Source organism: Malus sylvestris, chromosome 8, assembly GCF_916048215.2.
Source record: "Malus sylvestris chromosome 8, drMalSylv7.2, whole genome shotgun sequence".
Classification (NCBI taxonomy): Eukaryota; Viridiplantae; Streptophyta; class Magnoliopsida; order Rosales; family Rosaceae; genus Malus; species Malus sylvestris.
In genome coordinates this window covers 24,753,224-24,772,046 of record NC_062267.1, presented here as the reverse complement: position 1 = coordinate 24,772,046, position 18,823 = coordinate 24,753,224, and the positions used below count along the sequence as shown (strand labels likewise).

Here is an 18,823-nt window from a genome sequence, read left to right as displayed (position 1 = left end):
TTAAAATGAAGAACATATTACTTTCAAATTGTGAATCAAAATTGTGGCTTTAAACCGTATAAAATTAATAGGTAATAATTCAAAATAAAAAAAGTAAAAATTCGAACAAAATGAAAAATAATAAATAAAAAAAGAGAAAAACTTTTTTTTGAAAGAAAAAAAAGAAGGAAAAAACTAGAAACTAGTATAAAGTAACCAACAAAAAAAAAAGAAGAAACTAGTAGAAACTAGAAAGTACACAAAGGATCCAAAAGTAAAAAAATAGAAAGTTTTCAAGGGGTTTCCGATTTTGTCAACTCCAAAAAGTCCGATAGCTCTCAAAAAAAAAAAAAAAAAAAAGCGCAAAAATCAACGTCATTGAAAGTTTACTGCTTCCTAATTAAAGTTTCGCAAAAATCAACGCCATTGAAAGTTTCCTGCTTCCTAATTAAAGTTTGGAAAGCCCTCTTTTTCTTTGTTTTTTTTTATTTTCTTTTATATCTAAAAACTATATAAAACCGGCTGAATAATTTGTGGTCAAATCTCTCTCAATCTCGTTTACCAACCTCGCTGCGCTGCCATTGAAGTGATCGAACCCGAGAGGACTCCGTAGCTCCTTCACCACTACCAGCGATTCAGTTCACGGCGAACTGAGTGAGAGCAAGGGATTCGGGTTCCGAGCTTTGACTGAGAGAGATTTCAGGATGAGTTCGAATTTGGATTTGGTACGCGCGTTGGAGTCGGCGCTAGGGGTTTCGTTCGGTGGTTCGGTGTCGGACACCGTGGTGGTGATTGCGACGACTTCAATTGCGCTGATAATTGGGGTTTTGTTGCTGGTGTGGAGGAGATCGTCGGATCGGAGCCGGGAGGTGAAGCAGCTGGTGGTGCCCAAGCCGCTTGAGGTGAAGGAGGAGGAAGACGAGTTTGAGGTTGCAGCGGGGAAGACTAGGGTCACGATCTTCTATGGAACTCAGACTGGTACAGCTGAGGGTTTCGCTAAGGTAAACTATTTTGGTTTAATTTATGTGCTTGGTGTTAAACACCAAGATTTTCGTGTCGAATGATTTGCAAATAGTTTGTGGTTGTGATCAAAGGGGGTGAGCTTTGTTGGGATTTGTTGGGATTTTAGATTTTGGGTTGGTTTGTTTTTCATAGCAGTTTGATGGTAAGATTGGATTTCAGGGAAATGTTGTTGAATTGGGACAGCTGAGTAGTGGACATAATAGTGGTTTGTCATAAAGTAACGATTCGGGTTAAGATTTTTATTTAGGATCTGGTTCGAACTCTATATATTTGCGTGCTTCTGCGAGCCTACGACGAAGAGTCAGCTTTGGATTTTTGCTCTAGGGGCAAGATCGCTAGTTTCTGTAGATGATTTCAAAAGTACCATGGTAATTTGAACTTTTGGCTTTTCATGGCAAGAAATGGAAATGAAATGGTGCACTTGTTAATGTGTTGACCTTTAGCTCCCTAGAGATTGAACCCATAGGAGAAAAAGGCAGGTTGAAATGTTCATGGCTATAGTGCACGTCAGTTTTACACTTCAGGTGTTCTTGATTTGAGCAACTTAGTGAAATATACAGTTGATGAATTCATGACACCTTCATTGTACTAAGAGAGTGGTTTCTGACGCCATTTGGGAGTCAAACCATGGATCATGAATGTGGTAATATGTTAATATAGTTTTCTCAATTGTACAGAAGTGCACATAACCAAAAGTTATCTGTACGGATTCTGAATTTACAACATAGATAACAGAATAGTTTATAGTGTTCTTGTAGGAATTTTTTTACTTTCTAACTGTTATGTTTTTTATGTGAACATAGGCTTTGGCTGAGGAGATCAATGCTAGATATGAGAAAGCTGCTGTGAAGGTTGTCGACCTGGTATGTAAGATGGGAACTAATTTTTTGTATTGCATCATTGCTAGACGAACTGCATAATATGGAGTATACGATAAGTTATATTTGCTTATGGTTGAATAGGATGACTATGCTGAGGATGATGATACATATGAAGAAAAACTGAAGAAAGAGACTTTGGCATTTTTTATGTTGGCCACGTAAGATACACATTTACCTATACTTAAGTTATTTCTAGATTCTTAATGGTCTTGCTAATAGTGCGTTCAATATACTTGACCTTACTTTGTAGTTATGGAGATGGGGAGCCAACTGATAATGCAGCAAGATTTTACAAATGGTTTACGGAGGTTGGTAGCTTGATTGTTTGTACACAACCATGACATTTTCATTGTCATTTAATAAATTGAGATCTCATGGTTTTATTTCAGGGAAAAGATAGGGGTAGCTGGCTTCAACATCTAAAATATGGTGTTTTTGGTCTGGGTAACCGACAATATGAACATTTCAATAAGGTAAAATCAATACTATGTCTTTTTCCATTAATTCTTTGTAGTATTGCGTCTTCTGATGACATCCTTATTGAATCAGATAGGAAAAGTGGTTGATGATCAACTTAGTGAAGAAGGTATAACTAAATTTGCTTTCTCTCTTGCATTGCTATTGAATGAAAACTTGTGTACCTTGTCACTTGCATTTCAGTATGATTAATCACATACATAGTGTAAGATCACAGTGGGAATTTTCAATTTAGGCATTCTGTTTTAAGACTGGCACTTTTCATTTTGTATTATTCAGTTATGTGTTTGTGTATGGTATTTGGTTGTGATTAAGGGCCTGTTTGGGATTGCATGTGGAAAAGCTTAGGTATCACTTCCAAGTGATTTTCTAGGAAGCACTTGGATTTTTGATAAAAGTTTCTACATGTTCATATCTTCCCATTGGCAGTCCCAAACAAGTCCGAAGTATTATATCACTAGCTGTGAACCAAGTAGGTATGTTTCTACATGCTCCACTCACAAAGCTTCAACATACAAGCTTCAACATACAAGCTTCAACAAAAGAAAATTCAAAGAACTTAGCGAAGAAGGCTTTGGTGTATTTAACACAATACGTTGAAATGAAAGAAAGCTTATTTATTGATATCCCCGATAAGTTACAAATATGTACATATACTTGAGTCAAAATAAACAAACAAGAGGGAGCCTTCACAAAGGTTGCTTAGGAGAAGTCTCAGCAGTCGGTAGAGCCCCTGAAAGAGAAGGCACCGGAGGGGGATCATTCGGAGCCTCAGTACTGGACAGAACCCTAGAAGGAGGAGGCATCAGAGGTTGATCATTTAGAGCTTCATTACGCGGTACAGCCCCAGAAGACGAAGGCAATAAATGCCTTTGGAACAAACCCACAAATCTCTGATGATCAAGTAAAACCTGACTATCAGATTCCTTCATCTGGTCAAGTTTCCTCTTCATGTTTGTAGCATAGTCATGTGCGAGCCGGTGCAACTGTTTATTCTCATGCTTGAGTCCTCTAATCTCCTGTTTGAGACTCATCACTTCAGCCGCCAATGATTCAACTTGGCGGGTTCGAGCAAATAGGCGTTGGGCCATATTAGACACAGAACCTGCACACTGAACACTAAGAGCCAGAGAATCCTTAACAGCCAACTCATCAGACCGTTTGGAAAGTAGTCTGTTATCTTTGGGAGTGAGAAGGTTCCTGGCCACTACCGCAGCGGTCATATCATTCTTCATCACGGAATCCCCAACGGTAAGAGGACCAGTAGGGGAGACGAAGGATGGGCGCCATATGTTGTCTGGAGAAGGCGGGGTTGCCTCTTCAACAAGGTTCAAGTCAAAACGACGATCGGAGGGGCCAGACATTTTCAAAGGTGTTGAAGAGAGAAGAGGTCGGACAAATCAAGATCTTAGAAGTGCAAGAATGAAGCTTCTACTGGTGGATATTCAAGTGTGCTTTGGAACTTAATGTCAGCCCCTATAAAAATCTGCACTCGACGAAGCTTCAGAAATCGAAGAGGCGCCTGCTCAGAAATCGAAGAGGCGTTTGCTTTCTCAAAAGTTGGGCTGCTCAGAGACCACGAGGGTCGATCTCAGAAATCGAAGAGGCGTTTGCTTTCTCAAAAGCTGGGCTGCTCAAAGACCACGAAGGCCGATCTCAGAAATCGAAGAGGCTTGCTTTCTCAAAAGCTGGGCTGCTCAGAGACCACGAGGGCCGATCTCAGAAATCGAAGAGGCACCTACTTTTCCAGCCTTGTCAGCACTTGTCACACGCACACTCAGCTTTGCGGAAATTATGGGCATTCTGTCGAAGATTTCTGGCGAAGTAGAAAGCACATGAATCGTACTGTTCAATCACCCACTTCCCACACGCAACAGTAGCTCATGGGTACCACATATAACTTTGCCAAAGTTCTCTGACAAAGTTGAGACACGTGAAGCTTGCAGCTCCCACTACATCGCTCTGACCAAGAAGGGTAAAAGAATAGTAAAGAAACAACACTAACAAAGTTTAGACCCATAAATTTTGAAGGTCTAGCTACCATATTATTACCCACAAGGGTAAAGGAACAGTACCACTGCTGGATAATTGGAAAGTCCCGGTGTGTCAACCTCTGTGCTTCGTGGCAAGGTAGACTAGCAAACATGCCCAACCTTTACTCACATTCGAGAAAACACTCCCAACAAGATTGCTTGCTCCAAAATCGAAGAGGCACCGCCCTCCGAATCTCGAGAGCCAAACTCCCAACACGATTACTTTCTCAAAAATCGAATAGAGGGTAAAGGAACAGTACCACTGCTGGATAATTGGAAAGTCCCTGTGTGTCAACCTCTGTGCTTCGTGGCAAGGTAGACTAGCAAACATGCCCAACCTTTACTCACATTCGAGAAAACACTCCCAACAAGATTGCTTGCTCCAAAATCGAAGAGGCACCGTCCTCCGAATCTCGAGAGCCAGACTCCTAACATGATTACTTTCTCAAAAATCGAAGAGAGGGTAAAGGAACAGTACCACTGCTGGATAATTGGAAAGTCCCTGTGTGTCCACCTCTGTGCTTCGTGGCAAGGTAGACTAGCAAACATGCCCAACCTTTACTCACATTCGAGAAAACACTCCCAACAAGATTGCTTGCTCCAAAATCGAAGAGGCACCGCCCTCCGAATCTCGAGAGCCAGACTCCCAACATGATTACTTTCTCAAAAATCGAAGACATTGCTCTCCGAATCTCGGGAGCCAGACCCCCAGCAGGATTGCTTTCTCAAAAATCGAAGAGGCATCGTTCTCCGAATCTCGAGAGCCGGATCCCCGACAGGATTGCTTGTTCGAAAATCGAAGAGGCACCACTTTCCCAACTTCAAGAGCTGGATCTCCTTGGATAAAGCTTGTCTGTAATCTTCACACGCAACATCAGCTTTCCAGATACCACAGACCACTTTTTCAAAGTGCTCGGACAGAGTTAAAACTTGTGAAGCTGGCAGCTCCCACTACCGTGCTATGACCAAGCAGGGTAAAGGAATAGCATTATTACTTGATGTTAGGGAGACTCCTATATATGTCGACCTCCATCCCCAACGGACAGGCAGACCTGCAAAAATGCTCAACCTTTCCTCTTATCTGAGAGGGCACTCCCAACGAAGCCTTTCGAAATATTCAGCTTTCTTTCCCTCCGATAATACCTCTGTAAACAAGCTATACTAGAGCAAGAATATCTCATATCATCAGGGTTAAAAGCAAGAGTATCCCATATCATGCTTTTTCCCCGTCTTTTCCTTTGGCCTTGTTCTTACCTGCAAGACAAGGAGAAAGAGAGCAATCAGTCAGCACTTGGAATCAAGCTTCCAGCCAGGAACTGATTGCCTGGAACCCTTTACCTGATTACTTACCTGACATTGCTCTCGAGTACTCATCTTCAACATCTTATGCTTCCAGGGAAGATACCGCATTTGCCTGAGGAACAGATAGGGCAAGTGAGAAGGATACAAGGAAGCATGTGGAGACAAGCGTAACAGCACACGTGCCGATACATCCACTACTCTGTCAAAAGCAAAAGTATCCCATATCAGCAGGGTCGAACGTACTCTAGATTTGATGGACTTGTTGACCCTCAAATTCTTCAGTCGGCCTTATACTCTGGAGGAAACCAGAAAACCCTCCAGCCCAGTTCAAGAATAAGCCTTTGGAAAGCTACTTCTTCAAAAGCAAAAGTATCTCATATCATCTCTTCTCATTTTTCTTCTCTTTATCCTTCATGCTGCCTGCAAGATAGGGAGAATGTGAACAATCAGTCGGAGCTCTGATTGCTTACCTTGTCTGTCACCTCTTTCAGCAGATCCCCTAGCTCGGTGACTTGGGGGACTCTTATTACATGGTTTGTATCGCGCTTGACCAAGCCTGAAACTACAAGTAAGCTTCAAGTGACATTGATACATTACCTTGTGCATCTCTACCAGTTACAGATACCACCCTTGGATGGAGAAAGAGTACTTCCAGAGAAGATGCTACATCTACCTATGAGACAGATAAGGAAAGTCAAGACGATACCACACTCCGGTACTTAGAAGTTTCGTGATTACGAGATCATTCTCCCACAATATTTCCTAATGTCATTTGTACTAAATCATTCACTTGTACTCACTAAAGGAGAGTTTGAACCTATGTACTTGTGTAAACCCTTCACAATTAATGAGAACTCCTCTATTCCGTGGACATAGCCAATCTGGGTGAACCACGTACATCTTGTGTTTGCTCTCCTATCTCTATCCATTTATATACTTATCCTCACTAATGATCGGAGCAATCTAGCGAAGATCACAAAAAGTGATCGTTTTCGCTACCTAGGATCTATCTTGCAAGAGAACAGAGAATTAGATGGAGATCTCAACCATAGAATACAAGCTGGATGGATGAAGTGTAAGAGTGCATCCGGCGTGTTGTGTGACCGTCGTAGGCCACTGAAGCTCAAGGGAAAATTTTATTTTATAGGACGGCAATAAGGCCAGCGATGTTGTATGGCACAGAATGTTGGGCGGTGAAGCATCAACACGTACACAAAATGGGTGTAGCGGAGATGAGGATGCTTCGTGGGATGTATGGGCACACGAGAAAGGATAAGATTGGGAATGAGAATATCCGAGGTAAAGTAGGAGTAGCCAAAATTGAAAGAAATATGAGAGAAAATCGGTTCCGGTGGTTTGGACATGTGCAAAGAAGACTTACTGACACTCCGGTTCGAAACTGTGACTACGGGACAGAGGTTCAGGGCCGAAGGGGTAGAGGAAGACCTAGGAAAACTTTGGAAGAGACCCTAAGAAAAGACTTGAGTACTTGGATCTAACGGAGGACATGACACAAAACCGAGCGCAATGACGTTCTAGGATTCATATAGCCGACCCCACTTAGTGGGAAAAGGCTTTGTTGTTGTTGTTGTTGTTGTATTGTTTTCTGTGTAGGTTATTTCAATCGCCAAATCTGAGAACTTTTCATTGAATTTGCAACTTTGTGGTTAATGCAGGTGCAAAGCGTGTTGTTCCCGTTGGCTTAGGTGATGATGATCAATGCATTGAGGACGATTTTTCTGCTTGGTATGCTGTAGTCCTGTTGTCATTCTTTTCTCAATTGCTCCTTTTAAGATAGCATCTTATTTTTGGGAAGTATTAGTATGACTACATTTTTTTGCTTGCGTTAACCGTAATGTTTGGGTTCTTCTTTAGGAGGGAATCATTGTGGCCTGAGTTGGATCTATTCCTCCGAGATGAAGATGATACAAATTCTGCAGCTACTCCATATACAGCTGTAATTCCAGAATATAGAGTTGTTATTCATGACCCTAGTGTTATTACCTCTTATGAGGACAGTCAGTCGAATATGGCTAATGGGAATGTGTCTCTCGATATTCACCATCCTTGCAGGTACTTATAGATTGTGCATTCCTTGTTTCTCTAGCAATTATTACATTTTAGTAGGCTGAGTCTTTTATTTTCCCCTTTTTTCTATCCAGTTTTATTTTCTTTCACTAATATTTTTGCTGTATTTCTTTCCTAAAGAGTTAATGTTGCTGTTCAAAGAGAGCTTCACAAACCTGAGTCTGACCGCTCTTGCATCCATCTGGAGTTTGATATCTCTGGAACTGGTATTACGTAAGTTCATATATGTACCCACTTCTTTTTAATTTTATTTTAAATCTTTTATAGACTGGTGATAGGTGGATATTGATGCTTTCATCTCTGTCAAATGTAAAATAGAAATGGTTTGTGGAGATATGCTGATATTTTTTTCACAATATAAATGGAATTTTTGTGCATCTTTTGTATAGTTTGTGAGTTTGCGTTTAGTAAAGTATTCTTTCCAAATATTCGTAAGAATAATAACATTCGTCAGTTGTAGGTGTATCATTACATTAACCAATTATATTCATGAGTATTATCCACCACACTTGCCAAACGAAAAGCAGAGGCTTAGTGCGGGTAACTCTTTGTAAAATGATTTTCCAATGCATACTGTGTTCCTTATTTAGCTATTATTCATGTTAGTATGTCGTTGATAACGGATTTTACATTTGTCTTTTCCTGCATTACAGTAAAGAAAGAAATCTGCCATTTGTGTAGTTAATTTGTGGTGACTGAAATTAATTGGTGTCTGAGCCCAAAAGCAAGGGGTTCCTGCTTGAGTTCACTTTTTTTATAGATCGAAATGATGTTTTTTTCTCTTTTAATGCTGGCATTATCAACCTGATGGTTAAAACTGTTTACTTTGTTTTTCAGATATGAAACTGGAGACCATGTGGGTGTTTATGCAGATAATTGTGATGAAACAGTTGAAGAAGCTGCAAGGATGTTGGGCCAACCTTTAGATTTGCTATTCTCCATACATACTGATAATGATGATGGGACGTCTCTTGGAAGCTCATTACCGCCTCCATTTCCTGGTCCGTGCACAGTCCGCACCGCATTGGCACGTTATGCTGATCTATTGAACCCACCTCGGAAGGTGATCTTCATGTTTTTTGCTGTTATCGCCTTTCTCTTAACTTTTTTTCTTATGTTGGTTTTATTCTTGTTTATATTACTATTGATTTCTTTCAAATGATTTATACTGTCAGGCTGCTCTACTTGCTTTGGCTGCACATGCCGTTGAACCGAGTGAAGCAGAAAGACTTAAATTTTTATCATCACCTCAGGGGAAGGTTGACAATCATGCAAACCGTCTTAGAATGTTTGGTTCTGTTTTCATATTGTTTTTATATTTCATCTATATTCATCACATGCTTCCACCATTCAGGATGAGTACTCAAAATGGATTGTTGGAAGTCAGAGAAGTCTTGTTGAGGTAATGGCTGAGTTCCCATCAGCGAAGCCTCCACTTGGTGTGTTTTTTGCTGCCGTAGCCCCTCGCTTACAGCCTCGTTACTATTCCATATCATCTTCACCTAGGTGATTTCCCGTCACCATCTTTGCTAAGGTGATATTTTTTCTATAAATTGATTAGATATTTAGAAACTTGACTAGTATTGTTGCTTCCAACAGATTTGCTCCCCATCGTGTTCATGTAACCTGTGCTTTAGTTTATGGTCCAACGCCAACTGGCAGAATTCACAAAGGAGTGTGTTCGTTCTGGATGAAGGTAGTTTCAGTTGTGACTATGCAGCCCTTTGTCTGCTTCTTATCACTAATTGTTTTGGTTTTTGAAATCCCAAAACCTTCCATACTCTTACAGCACAACTGAGGCTTTGCTTGTATCTAACAACGAACTGTTTTGAATAAAATCAGAATGCAGTTCCTCTAGAGAAAAGCCATAACAGTAGCTGGGCTCCTATTTTTATTAGGCAATCCAATTTCAAGCTACCCGCTGATCCTTCAGTCCCTATTATCATGGTGGGGCCTGGTACGGGCTTCGCACCTTTCCGAGGATTTCTACAGGTTTAAAATTGCATTACAAGTCTGAGTTTTCATAATTTATTTGTTGAAAAAAAAGGAGAATTAAAGTATAATTTCTCTTTTTTTAGGAAAGGATGGCCCTGAAAAGGGAGGGTGCTCAATTAGGGCCTGCACTTCTCTTCTTTGGTTGCAGAAACCGCAGAATGGTAAATATTGTTACGTTGCCTTTTTGGACTTGTTAATATTTTGGAATACGTTGTGCTTGTGGTGGATGGATAAATATATACTGGATCTTTGTTTTTGTAGGATTTCATTTATCAAGATGAGTTAAATAACTATGTGGAAGAAGGTGTGTTGTCTGAACTAATTGTTGCATTCTCACGTGAGGGACCGACAAAGGAGTATGTTCAACATAAACTGATGGAGAAAGTAAGTATTTGTGGGAAGCACAAAGTGGTCTCTCTTAAATTTTTATTATTATTTTCTAAATAAAGCGATAGATAGCGGTCTCTCTTAATTAGAGAGAAAACCTAACAGTTGCACCAATTTATCCATATTCAGGCAGCATACACGTGGGACTTAGTATCTCAAGGGGGATACTTTTATGTATGTGGTGACGCCAAAGGAATGGCTAGAGATGTTCATCGGACTTTGCATACCGTTGTCCAGGAGCAGGTGCCAATCTCTCTCTCACACACGCGCGCGCACACACTCACACTCACACATAAATACCGTAAACGGATAAAATAGCTACAGAATGTACACACATGAATCCCCTAAACGGATAAAATAGCTACAACACACGGCTATAGAATTTTAGGAGGGAGCAAAGCTTTCACCAATTAAACTGTTAGTCATCCAATTTCTTCCAAGTTGGTATTTTCCAAAACAAAAGAGAGAATAAAAACAATATTTAAGATGGTGCTAGAGCTCGTTGATCGCTTGCTGTCGAGTTAGATCATGTTTGTTTACTGGTTATCACTGGCAAAAAAAATTTCAGGAAAGGGTGGACTCAACGAAGGCAGAAGCTAGAGTGAAACAACTTCAGATGGATGGAAGATACCTTAGAGATGTCTGGTGATACTGCCTTCCTTCTTTGCCTTGTTTTGTATCATCTTTCAGGACATTCGTATTATATATATACATATATATATCTTCAACGGCGGGCATCGGAAGGTCTCTGCCCTTCAAAGTTTATAGCGGCAGATTTGGACAATAGTGTTGGGAACTGAAACCTGGTTTACCCAGGTTTTAGTTAATTAGATCGACGCCGGTCTCCCCTTATTGTTACTATGATTTAGTTCTTTCTTTCGATAGAAGGGGCCATTTAATTTTTAGGGAACTACATGTTAGCTAGTTGCAAAGATGTCAAAAACACATACACGAATGCTGTAGTTTGTTTTGGTGGTTGTATGAAATTTTTTAGTGAATTATGGTAATTAAAATAAAACTGAAGTTTGCAGCTAGTATTTGATGAAAAGTGAAACTATAGTTTTGGTTTATTGTGGCTGGCACTCGTACTACCAATCACTTTAATGCAATTTTATTTTGTTACAAGTTCACGTTATTAGGCTCGTCAGAGTTTAATTTCCGAGTCCCCTCATTTTTTCACAAACGTTTCAAAAATCTTTTTAAGAATCCCAAGTTATGTGAGAAGCTGATGTCATGGTTGTTTGGCATGCCTCTTATGCAAGTTCCAATTTTTTTTTCCTGGGGCCGTTACAATCTTTTAATATACGCAAATAAAATCTTCTAATATACGCAATATAATATTTTGTACATCGATTTTAGTTTTTTGTGTTATGAACCAATAATTTTATGTATTTGTTTAACAAAATAAAATTTGTAAATTTACTAAATTTTTTCAAAAGTAGATCACATTTCAATATATTATATTATTCCATTTTATGAACATTTAATCAAGCAAAACTTCTATTTAAATAGACAAAAGTTGTAGTAATACAACACACATCATACAAACAACAATGGTTTCTTATCTTAAATGTGACAATCCGTTCCTAAAATTTCGTCAATTCCCTCGATTAAAATAAATAAAAATGAAATTTTAGGGACCTCTTGTACATGTGTAAATGATGATGATGCTTCAATGTTTATAGATAGACTTGATAAGTCAATCCATTTTTATTGTTCTAGAGGGACTGCATTTTTGATCACTTAAAATTCCTCATTCATGAAATTGTTAGATTTCTTGGGCGTTTAGACCAGCGTATATTCTGATGTGGATTCCATATTCACCTCTTTGTGCTAGAAGGTATTCTAGTCAATTTTGGGTCCGTGTCTACCCTACTACACTATATATTATTTTTGAAACAAGCAAATCGTCTAGAGGAGTTGCTAGGACTTTGACATTTAGTCGTGAACGTTAAATTCTCAATCACCCAACAAATACTCTGCTAAACGAATCTTAACCATTGGTGATTAAATGTTCCAGAAGCTACCGTTGTAGTGAGATGTTATACGTTAATTTCAATTTCCTGGTATTCTAGATTTGTCGGACTTATTTGACTTTCAAATTCTTGATTGTTTTTATTGGTGTAGTTTTGCTAAACTCGAGGGAAAATTCAATATGAACTTGCTCACTATAGTGTTATGAACTGCATTGCTGGGTTATATGGTGTGTATGTCGCTACTATATATCACCGTGACACATGTTTCATTTCCAAGTCTTGGGAAGCTTTCTTGAGGGTCATATGTATTAAGCTTTGTCACGTATCGCATTTCACCCTCAGGCTAATGGTTAGTCTGAACGAACTATCCGGACATTGAAGGACATATTGCTTTTCAATATTTTACAGTTGTAGCCAGTCATGGCAAGCACTTACCTTGGTTAGAGTTATGTGTAACTATGGTTACATTTCTGGTTTGGCTATGGTATTGTCTAAGCCTTAGCATAGAGATTTTATGCACTGAACATGTTTGGAAAATGAGTATTGCGAACAGGTATTTGGATGATCGAGATTATGATATTGAAAAATTATGATTATTGTTAATGTTACCCGTGAGGGTAGTGCGTGAGCACGATTGAGACTTGGATGAACGATGTATGTATATTTCCCAATGAGAGGCAATATGGTAATATTGCACCCTCAGGAATTTGTTACTTGCTTATTGTGACAACAGTAAGTTGTTGGTATTGTGGGCTGCAGACCGTAATATCAATGACTTATTCGTTGGGTTCGTTAAGCAAATAGACAAGTAAGTCATTCTATGTTAGCATTTGTATTTACTTATTTAGTTAGTTATTTATTTTCTGGGCTCAACCCAAAGATACTACATGTTCATTTTCGGGGTACGTAATGCAACGAGTGCGTAGGTGAAAAATAGTCTATGTTTAGTTTTAATTTTAGTACAATAACTTTATGTTATTATATACGTATATAGACCTTTTCCTATCTTTTGGAGTACATTATGTTTAGCAAATGATTTCAAGATTCGGGGACGAAATTTTTTAAGGTGGGTAGATTGTGACAACCCGTCCCTAAAATTTCCTTTTTATTTATTTTAATCAAGGGAATTGATGAAAATGCCCTAGAGGCAAGGATTTTGACTTCTATTGACCATCGTCTAGAGGAACATATGATTGATTCTTTTGGCGCATTTGTGTAATACTCGTTGGTACGAACGCATAGGCGAAAGCCGTTCGCGAGTCCAGATTATAACGGTATATTTATGGACATTTGAAGTTGTTTCACTAAATTATAGATTTAAAGGAAAATAAACTCCCACCATGTGGGAATTGTAACCAATTAGAAATTAGGGAGGAAGGAGTGGACCAATCAGACAAAAGGGCCAGGGACCAATTAGATGAATAGGAGGGCAGCCAATCAAGAGGAAGGATCCCCCTTTTCCCGTGCACATTATGAACCCAGGTATGATCCGGCCAAAATTCCGGCCAATTTCTACCATTTTTCAGTTGAATTTCGCACATCCATCACCTATAATCTACTTCACCACCTTCCCTCTACCATCTCCATCCAAATTTAAGGGTTTTTAGGTCCTAGCCCGCGAGGAATTTCACTGGAGCACCGGAGGTGCTCGACAACAATTCCTCCATTCCGGCAAGTTCCACCACCTAAAACTACCCTTAATTAACTTCCCTTGGACCCAAGAACAAGACCCAACCAGTGGTAGAGACGTTGGAACACCAAAGAAGGAGAATCGAAGTTCACCCATTTTAGGGTTTCGGTGGGTTTGAGTGATATTGGAGCCTTTCCTGGCCAAATTGGACGGTCACAGGTATAAAATTTGCTCTACTCTTTGAGATCTTCATTTTTATAAAATTTGAGAATTTTTTGAAATAGTTGAATTTTTTGGCGAATCGGGATGGCCGACCACCGTGTGCGGCGGCGCTTGAGCTGAGTCACCCCCTGACCTTTCTAAGCTAAGTTTAACACCCCAATTCCATAGGTGAAGTTTGATTGATGAAATCTCATCGTTTGAGTATAGTTTTGATAAAGACAACTACTTGAACATTATGTGAATTGACGATCTGACAGTTGGATCATCACCAAACTTTAATAAATTATAGTATGTAGTATTCGAGGATATTAGAAACTTACATATTGGGAATCTAACGTGTGGATCTTCCTGAATTGGATTTGTAAGAGAGAAATAAAACGTTGACTGCCACTTGAATTGACAATTGGCGGAGATTCAACCGTTGAATTGTAATGAAACTTTAGTATGATGTTTTAGAAGCACAATGTAGATCTTTGGAAGTTACGGATCGGAAATCTAAGATGCAGATCTTTTGAATTAAGTTACGTAGGGTTGTGGACCCTACAGTTGATCTTTGACCGACGGTTGACTTTTGGTCAATTTAGGGTATTGACTTTTGGTAAATAAATTATGAAATTATTAATTTATATATCACGTGGGATGTGTATGATTATTTTTTTAATGTATTATCTTATAAATTTACCAAAGTATCAATTTAGCTTGTTATTCCTAAGTTGGGATCGGCCAAAAATATTAACTATCGAAGTTATTAATTTATCGGGTATTAAATTATATTGGACCCAAGACTAGGTGTGGGGACTCTATATTCTAACATATTTTATTTCAAACATTTTGGTAAGAAAATTAGTGATTTCTAAAACATATAAATGAAATATACCTCCGCTTGTAATTACGTGTATATGGAGAGGTCGTAGGTTTAAATTTAGTATTTTGCAAGTTTGATACTAATCTATTATAACGAACTTTTGTGTGGCTTAACCAAAATTCTCACTGCTTGGTGAAAATATATATTGTACTAAAGAAAAACATATATATGTCACATCCCGGCCTAGGCCCCCACCACATCCCGGGCTCAACTCCGCCGTAGCACGATATTGTCCGATTTGGGCCTTGACCACGCCCTCACGATTTTGTTTCTGGGAACTCACACGAGAACTTCCCAGTGGGTCGCCCATTATGGGTTTGCTCTCGCGCGAACTTGCTTAACTTCAGAGTTCCGATGGAACCCGAAGCCAGTGAGCTCCCAAAAGGCCTCGTGCTAGGTAGAGATGAGAATATACATATAAGACTTACAGGATCCACTCCCCTGGGCGATGTGGGATGTTACACACGGAATGTCTTACCTTAATTTTCAAAACTTCACGGTGAAGCGAAGATGCAAATAAATAGATTGAATGATGATTTATGTCCAAATTTGCAAAATTGGCTAAAAACAGTGAGTGTTTATTTTTTATTTTTTAACAAACGATAGTATCTACACTAAGTGGAGGAGTGTGCTAAGCCTTACAATGGGCTTGCCATAACAATGTGGTTCAACTTCACCTTTGGCGATAATCGAACTTAAGACCTCTCACTTGAAAATGAATACCACTAGACCGTAGTATTACGTGGCAAAAACGTAAGTGTTAACATAAGTTTTTTTGTCAAAAATGAAATTTTTTTATTTTCAAGAAATATTTTCCGTGAGCATTAAGGAAAACTTTTACAAGGCATTTGGAAGCATATTTACGGTTTACCGAACAACAAATGTATATTTACTATAATATTTAAGCCTAAAACTAATAAAATAAATGAAAAATGTAGTAATGAGGCCCAAAACATTGTTAAAATGGGTTCCACCCTCAAGAATATTCACGGAAAGTCTTATATTAAGTTTCAAAATTTCCATGAAGCGAAGATGAAAATAAATAGTAGGGGTGTGATATTCACACACTCTATTTTACTTCTCACACACCTTTTTAATTTTCGGCCGTCAGATCGGATAAATTGAAGAAGATCAACGGACATAAATTATCAAGGGGTGTGTGAGAAGTAAAATGGGGTGTGTGGATAGCACACCCCTAAATAGTATGAGTGACGATTTATGTATGAATTTACAATACCGACTAAAAATTGTGAGCCATGTTTTTTTTGTCATGAATGCAAATTTTTATTTTTATGAAATATTTTCCATGAGCATTAAAGAAAACTTTATAATGCATTTGGAAGCAGTTTTATGATTTATTGAACAATAAAAGTCTATTTAGTAGAATATTTAAGCCGAAAACTAAACAAATAAGTGAAAAATATAGTAATGAGCCCCAAAACATTGTCAAATGGGGTTCTACCCTCAAGAACCCCAAGGGAAAGTGTTACCTTAATTTCCAAAACTTCACATAGAGGCGAAGGTGAAATAAATAGATTGAACGATGATTTAAGTACAACTTGACGAGGATCGGTAGCGTGGTACCGATCTTTTCCTATTCCATTTTATTTTTTTTCTTTTTGTCTTTTTTTTTTCTTTTAGCTTTTTCTTCATAGGTTACTTTATTTGAGTAACCACTATTAAATTCAAATATTTTTTAAAATTAGGTTTTAAATTGCTAATTACAAGTGTTTAAATATGAATTATAATAGATTTTGCGCGGAAAAATATATTTTGAAGATCATGAGTATGATAATTTGTTGTTATGGTAAGAGAAATAAAAGAAACATTAATTAAAAAAAATGAAAAGGGAGGATCGGTAAGAAGCTAGCAAATGACACTAAAAGAAGTTGCTACCTCTTGTGGACAATTGGTAGCCAAGTACCGATCGTTTCTTTTTCTATTTTATTTATTTATTTTCTGCTTTTTTTCTTTTTTCATTGAATTTTCTTTTCTTCCTCCGTTACTTTATGTAGATTTGGATGCCTTTACATTTATATTTGGCCTAATCGGATAAACAGTCATCGTGGTGATAAGGTAATTGGAAGATAAGCTATGTGGTTAAAAAATTAGGATTTAAATCCTCGTGGTGATACTCTGTTAGTAAATTTAGTCCAAAACTAATTTTCCGTTAATTTTCCGTTAAATACAGGATAAAAATGTAATATGACCCGTATACCTTCCTCTTCCCTCTCTTTGTAATTTCACTTTCTTCCATTTCGGGATGTTGTATATTGCATCTTGCATATCAGCAAGCACATGGGTTTCTTCAATTGGACCAGCACATGGATCCCTTCATCGGAGTGGCCAAGCTCCGTCCTCACCAATCAAAACCCATCTACCCATTTCTCAACAAAAAAACTCAAAATCAAACCCTCAGTCGAATCCCAGCTACATAGTTCATCAAGGATCACAATTTCAAACTCTAAAATGTTGTTGGTGTTCACGTCCGACAATGGCAAGTTAATCCACGCCGTCCACGACATGTTTTTGGGTGTGGGATTGGGGCTGCTATGCATGGTGATGAAGTGCGGCGACGTCATATATAGAAGTACTAGTCCCCAAATTCGATGACTTGACGCTCACGGCCCCCGGTACTGTTCTGGTTTTGGGCGCCCTGTCGTATTTCTGGGCCGCCCTCGGCGTGACTCCATGGCTCTTTGACTTGTTTATGGTAGCTTTTATTGAAGGGCTCTTCAGACCCACTTACAAAATGGTACTTTAGTTGATTTTTGTTTAAATTATAGGTTTTGATTGAAATTCTGAAGTGGGTTTTGTGTTGATAGTTGTGGGTTTGCAGGATATTTTGTTCTGGGGAAAAAGGTGTTGATAATGCAAAATACAGCATCCTGAAATGGAAGACCGAAAATGCAAATTACAAACAGAGCATAGAGACGACGAAGAAGAAGGTGTACACATGTTAAAGTACATTTTTATCCTTGCATTTAATGGATATTTAACGGAAAAATCACTTTTTGACTAAATTTACTAATGGATTACACCACGAGGGTTTAAATCCTAATTTTTTTTATCACGGGGGCTATCTTCTGATTACCTTGTCACCACAAGGACCATTTATCCGATTAGGCCTTTACATTTATATCCTCATTTTTCGTGCGCAGGACTGCCTCGTTTTGTGTCTCCTTTCCATGCCCCGAGCAGAGTCAGTTTACACAATGGATCATGCCTCGTTTTTCATACCAAAAGATCGTCGCATTTTCAGTGAGTGGAGCCCGCCTTGCTTTCTGTGCGTTATGGCCGCCTAACACCCACATTTTTTTGGAAAAAATGCAAATTTTTTATTTTCGCGAAGTATTTTCCGTGAGCATTAAAGAAAACTTTATAAGACATTTGGAAGAGGTTTTATGATTTACCTAGTAATAATTTATATTTTAGTATAATATTTAAACCGAAAACTAAGAAATTAAGTGAAAATCATAGTAGTGAGGCTCAAAACATTGTTAAAATGAGGTTCCAGCCTCAAGACTATCAACGGAAAGTCTTACTTTAATTTTCAAAACTTCACGGTGAGGCAATGGTGAAAATAAATCATTTGAACGACGATTTATGTACGAATTTGCAAAACCGACTAAAAACCATGAGTGTTAACCCACATTTTTGGTCAAAAATACAAATTTTTTATTTTTTGCAAAATATTTCTGTGAGCATTAAGGAAAACTTTTATAACTCATTTGAAAGCAGTTTTATGACCATTGAGCAATAATTATTTATTTAGTAGGATATTTTGTGACAACGCGTCCCTAGTTCTAGAATTTTATTAATTTTAAAGGTGTGAATTTACGAAAATGCCTTGAGAGGCGAGGGTATTGACTTATGTTGACCAACTTATAGTGAGACGTATGAAATATTCCTTTAGCGTATTTCTGTAGTACTCGACAATACGGCCGCGTAGACGCAAGTAGGAG

General features: G+C 38.4%; 1 protein-coding gene across 1 annotated transcript; it reads left to right on the top strand.

The window, feature by feature from the left end:
* Positions 1–489: 489 nt before the first annotated feature.
* LOC126632128 (NADPH--cytochrome P450 reductase-like) lies at positions 490–11,199 on the top strand. The gene is made up of 18 exons (XM_050302369.1): positions 490–980; positions 1,806–1,865; positions 1,965–2,041; positions 2,134–2,191; positions 2,273–2,356; positions 2,433–2,469; positions 7,372–7,441; positions 7,571–7,768; positions 7,904–7,996; positions 8,621–8,846; positions 8,959–9,042; positions 9,138–9,289; positions 9,383–9,479; positions 9,626–9,775; positions 9,862–9,939; positions 10,040–10,162; positions 10,295–10,408; positions 10,734–11,199. The coding sequence occupies exons 1-18, from the start codon at positions 684–686 to the stop codon at positions 10,812–10,814; spliced, it is 2,079 nt and encodes a 692-aa protein (XP_050158326.1). The 5' UTR covers positions 490–683; the 3' UTR covers positions 10,815–11,199.
* Positions 11,200–18,823: the final 7,624 nt, after the last annotated feature.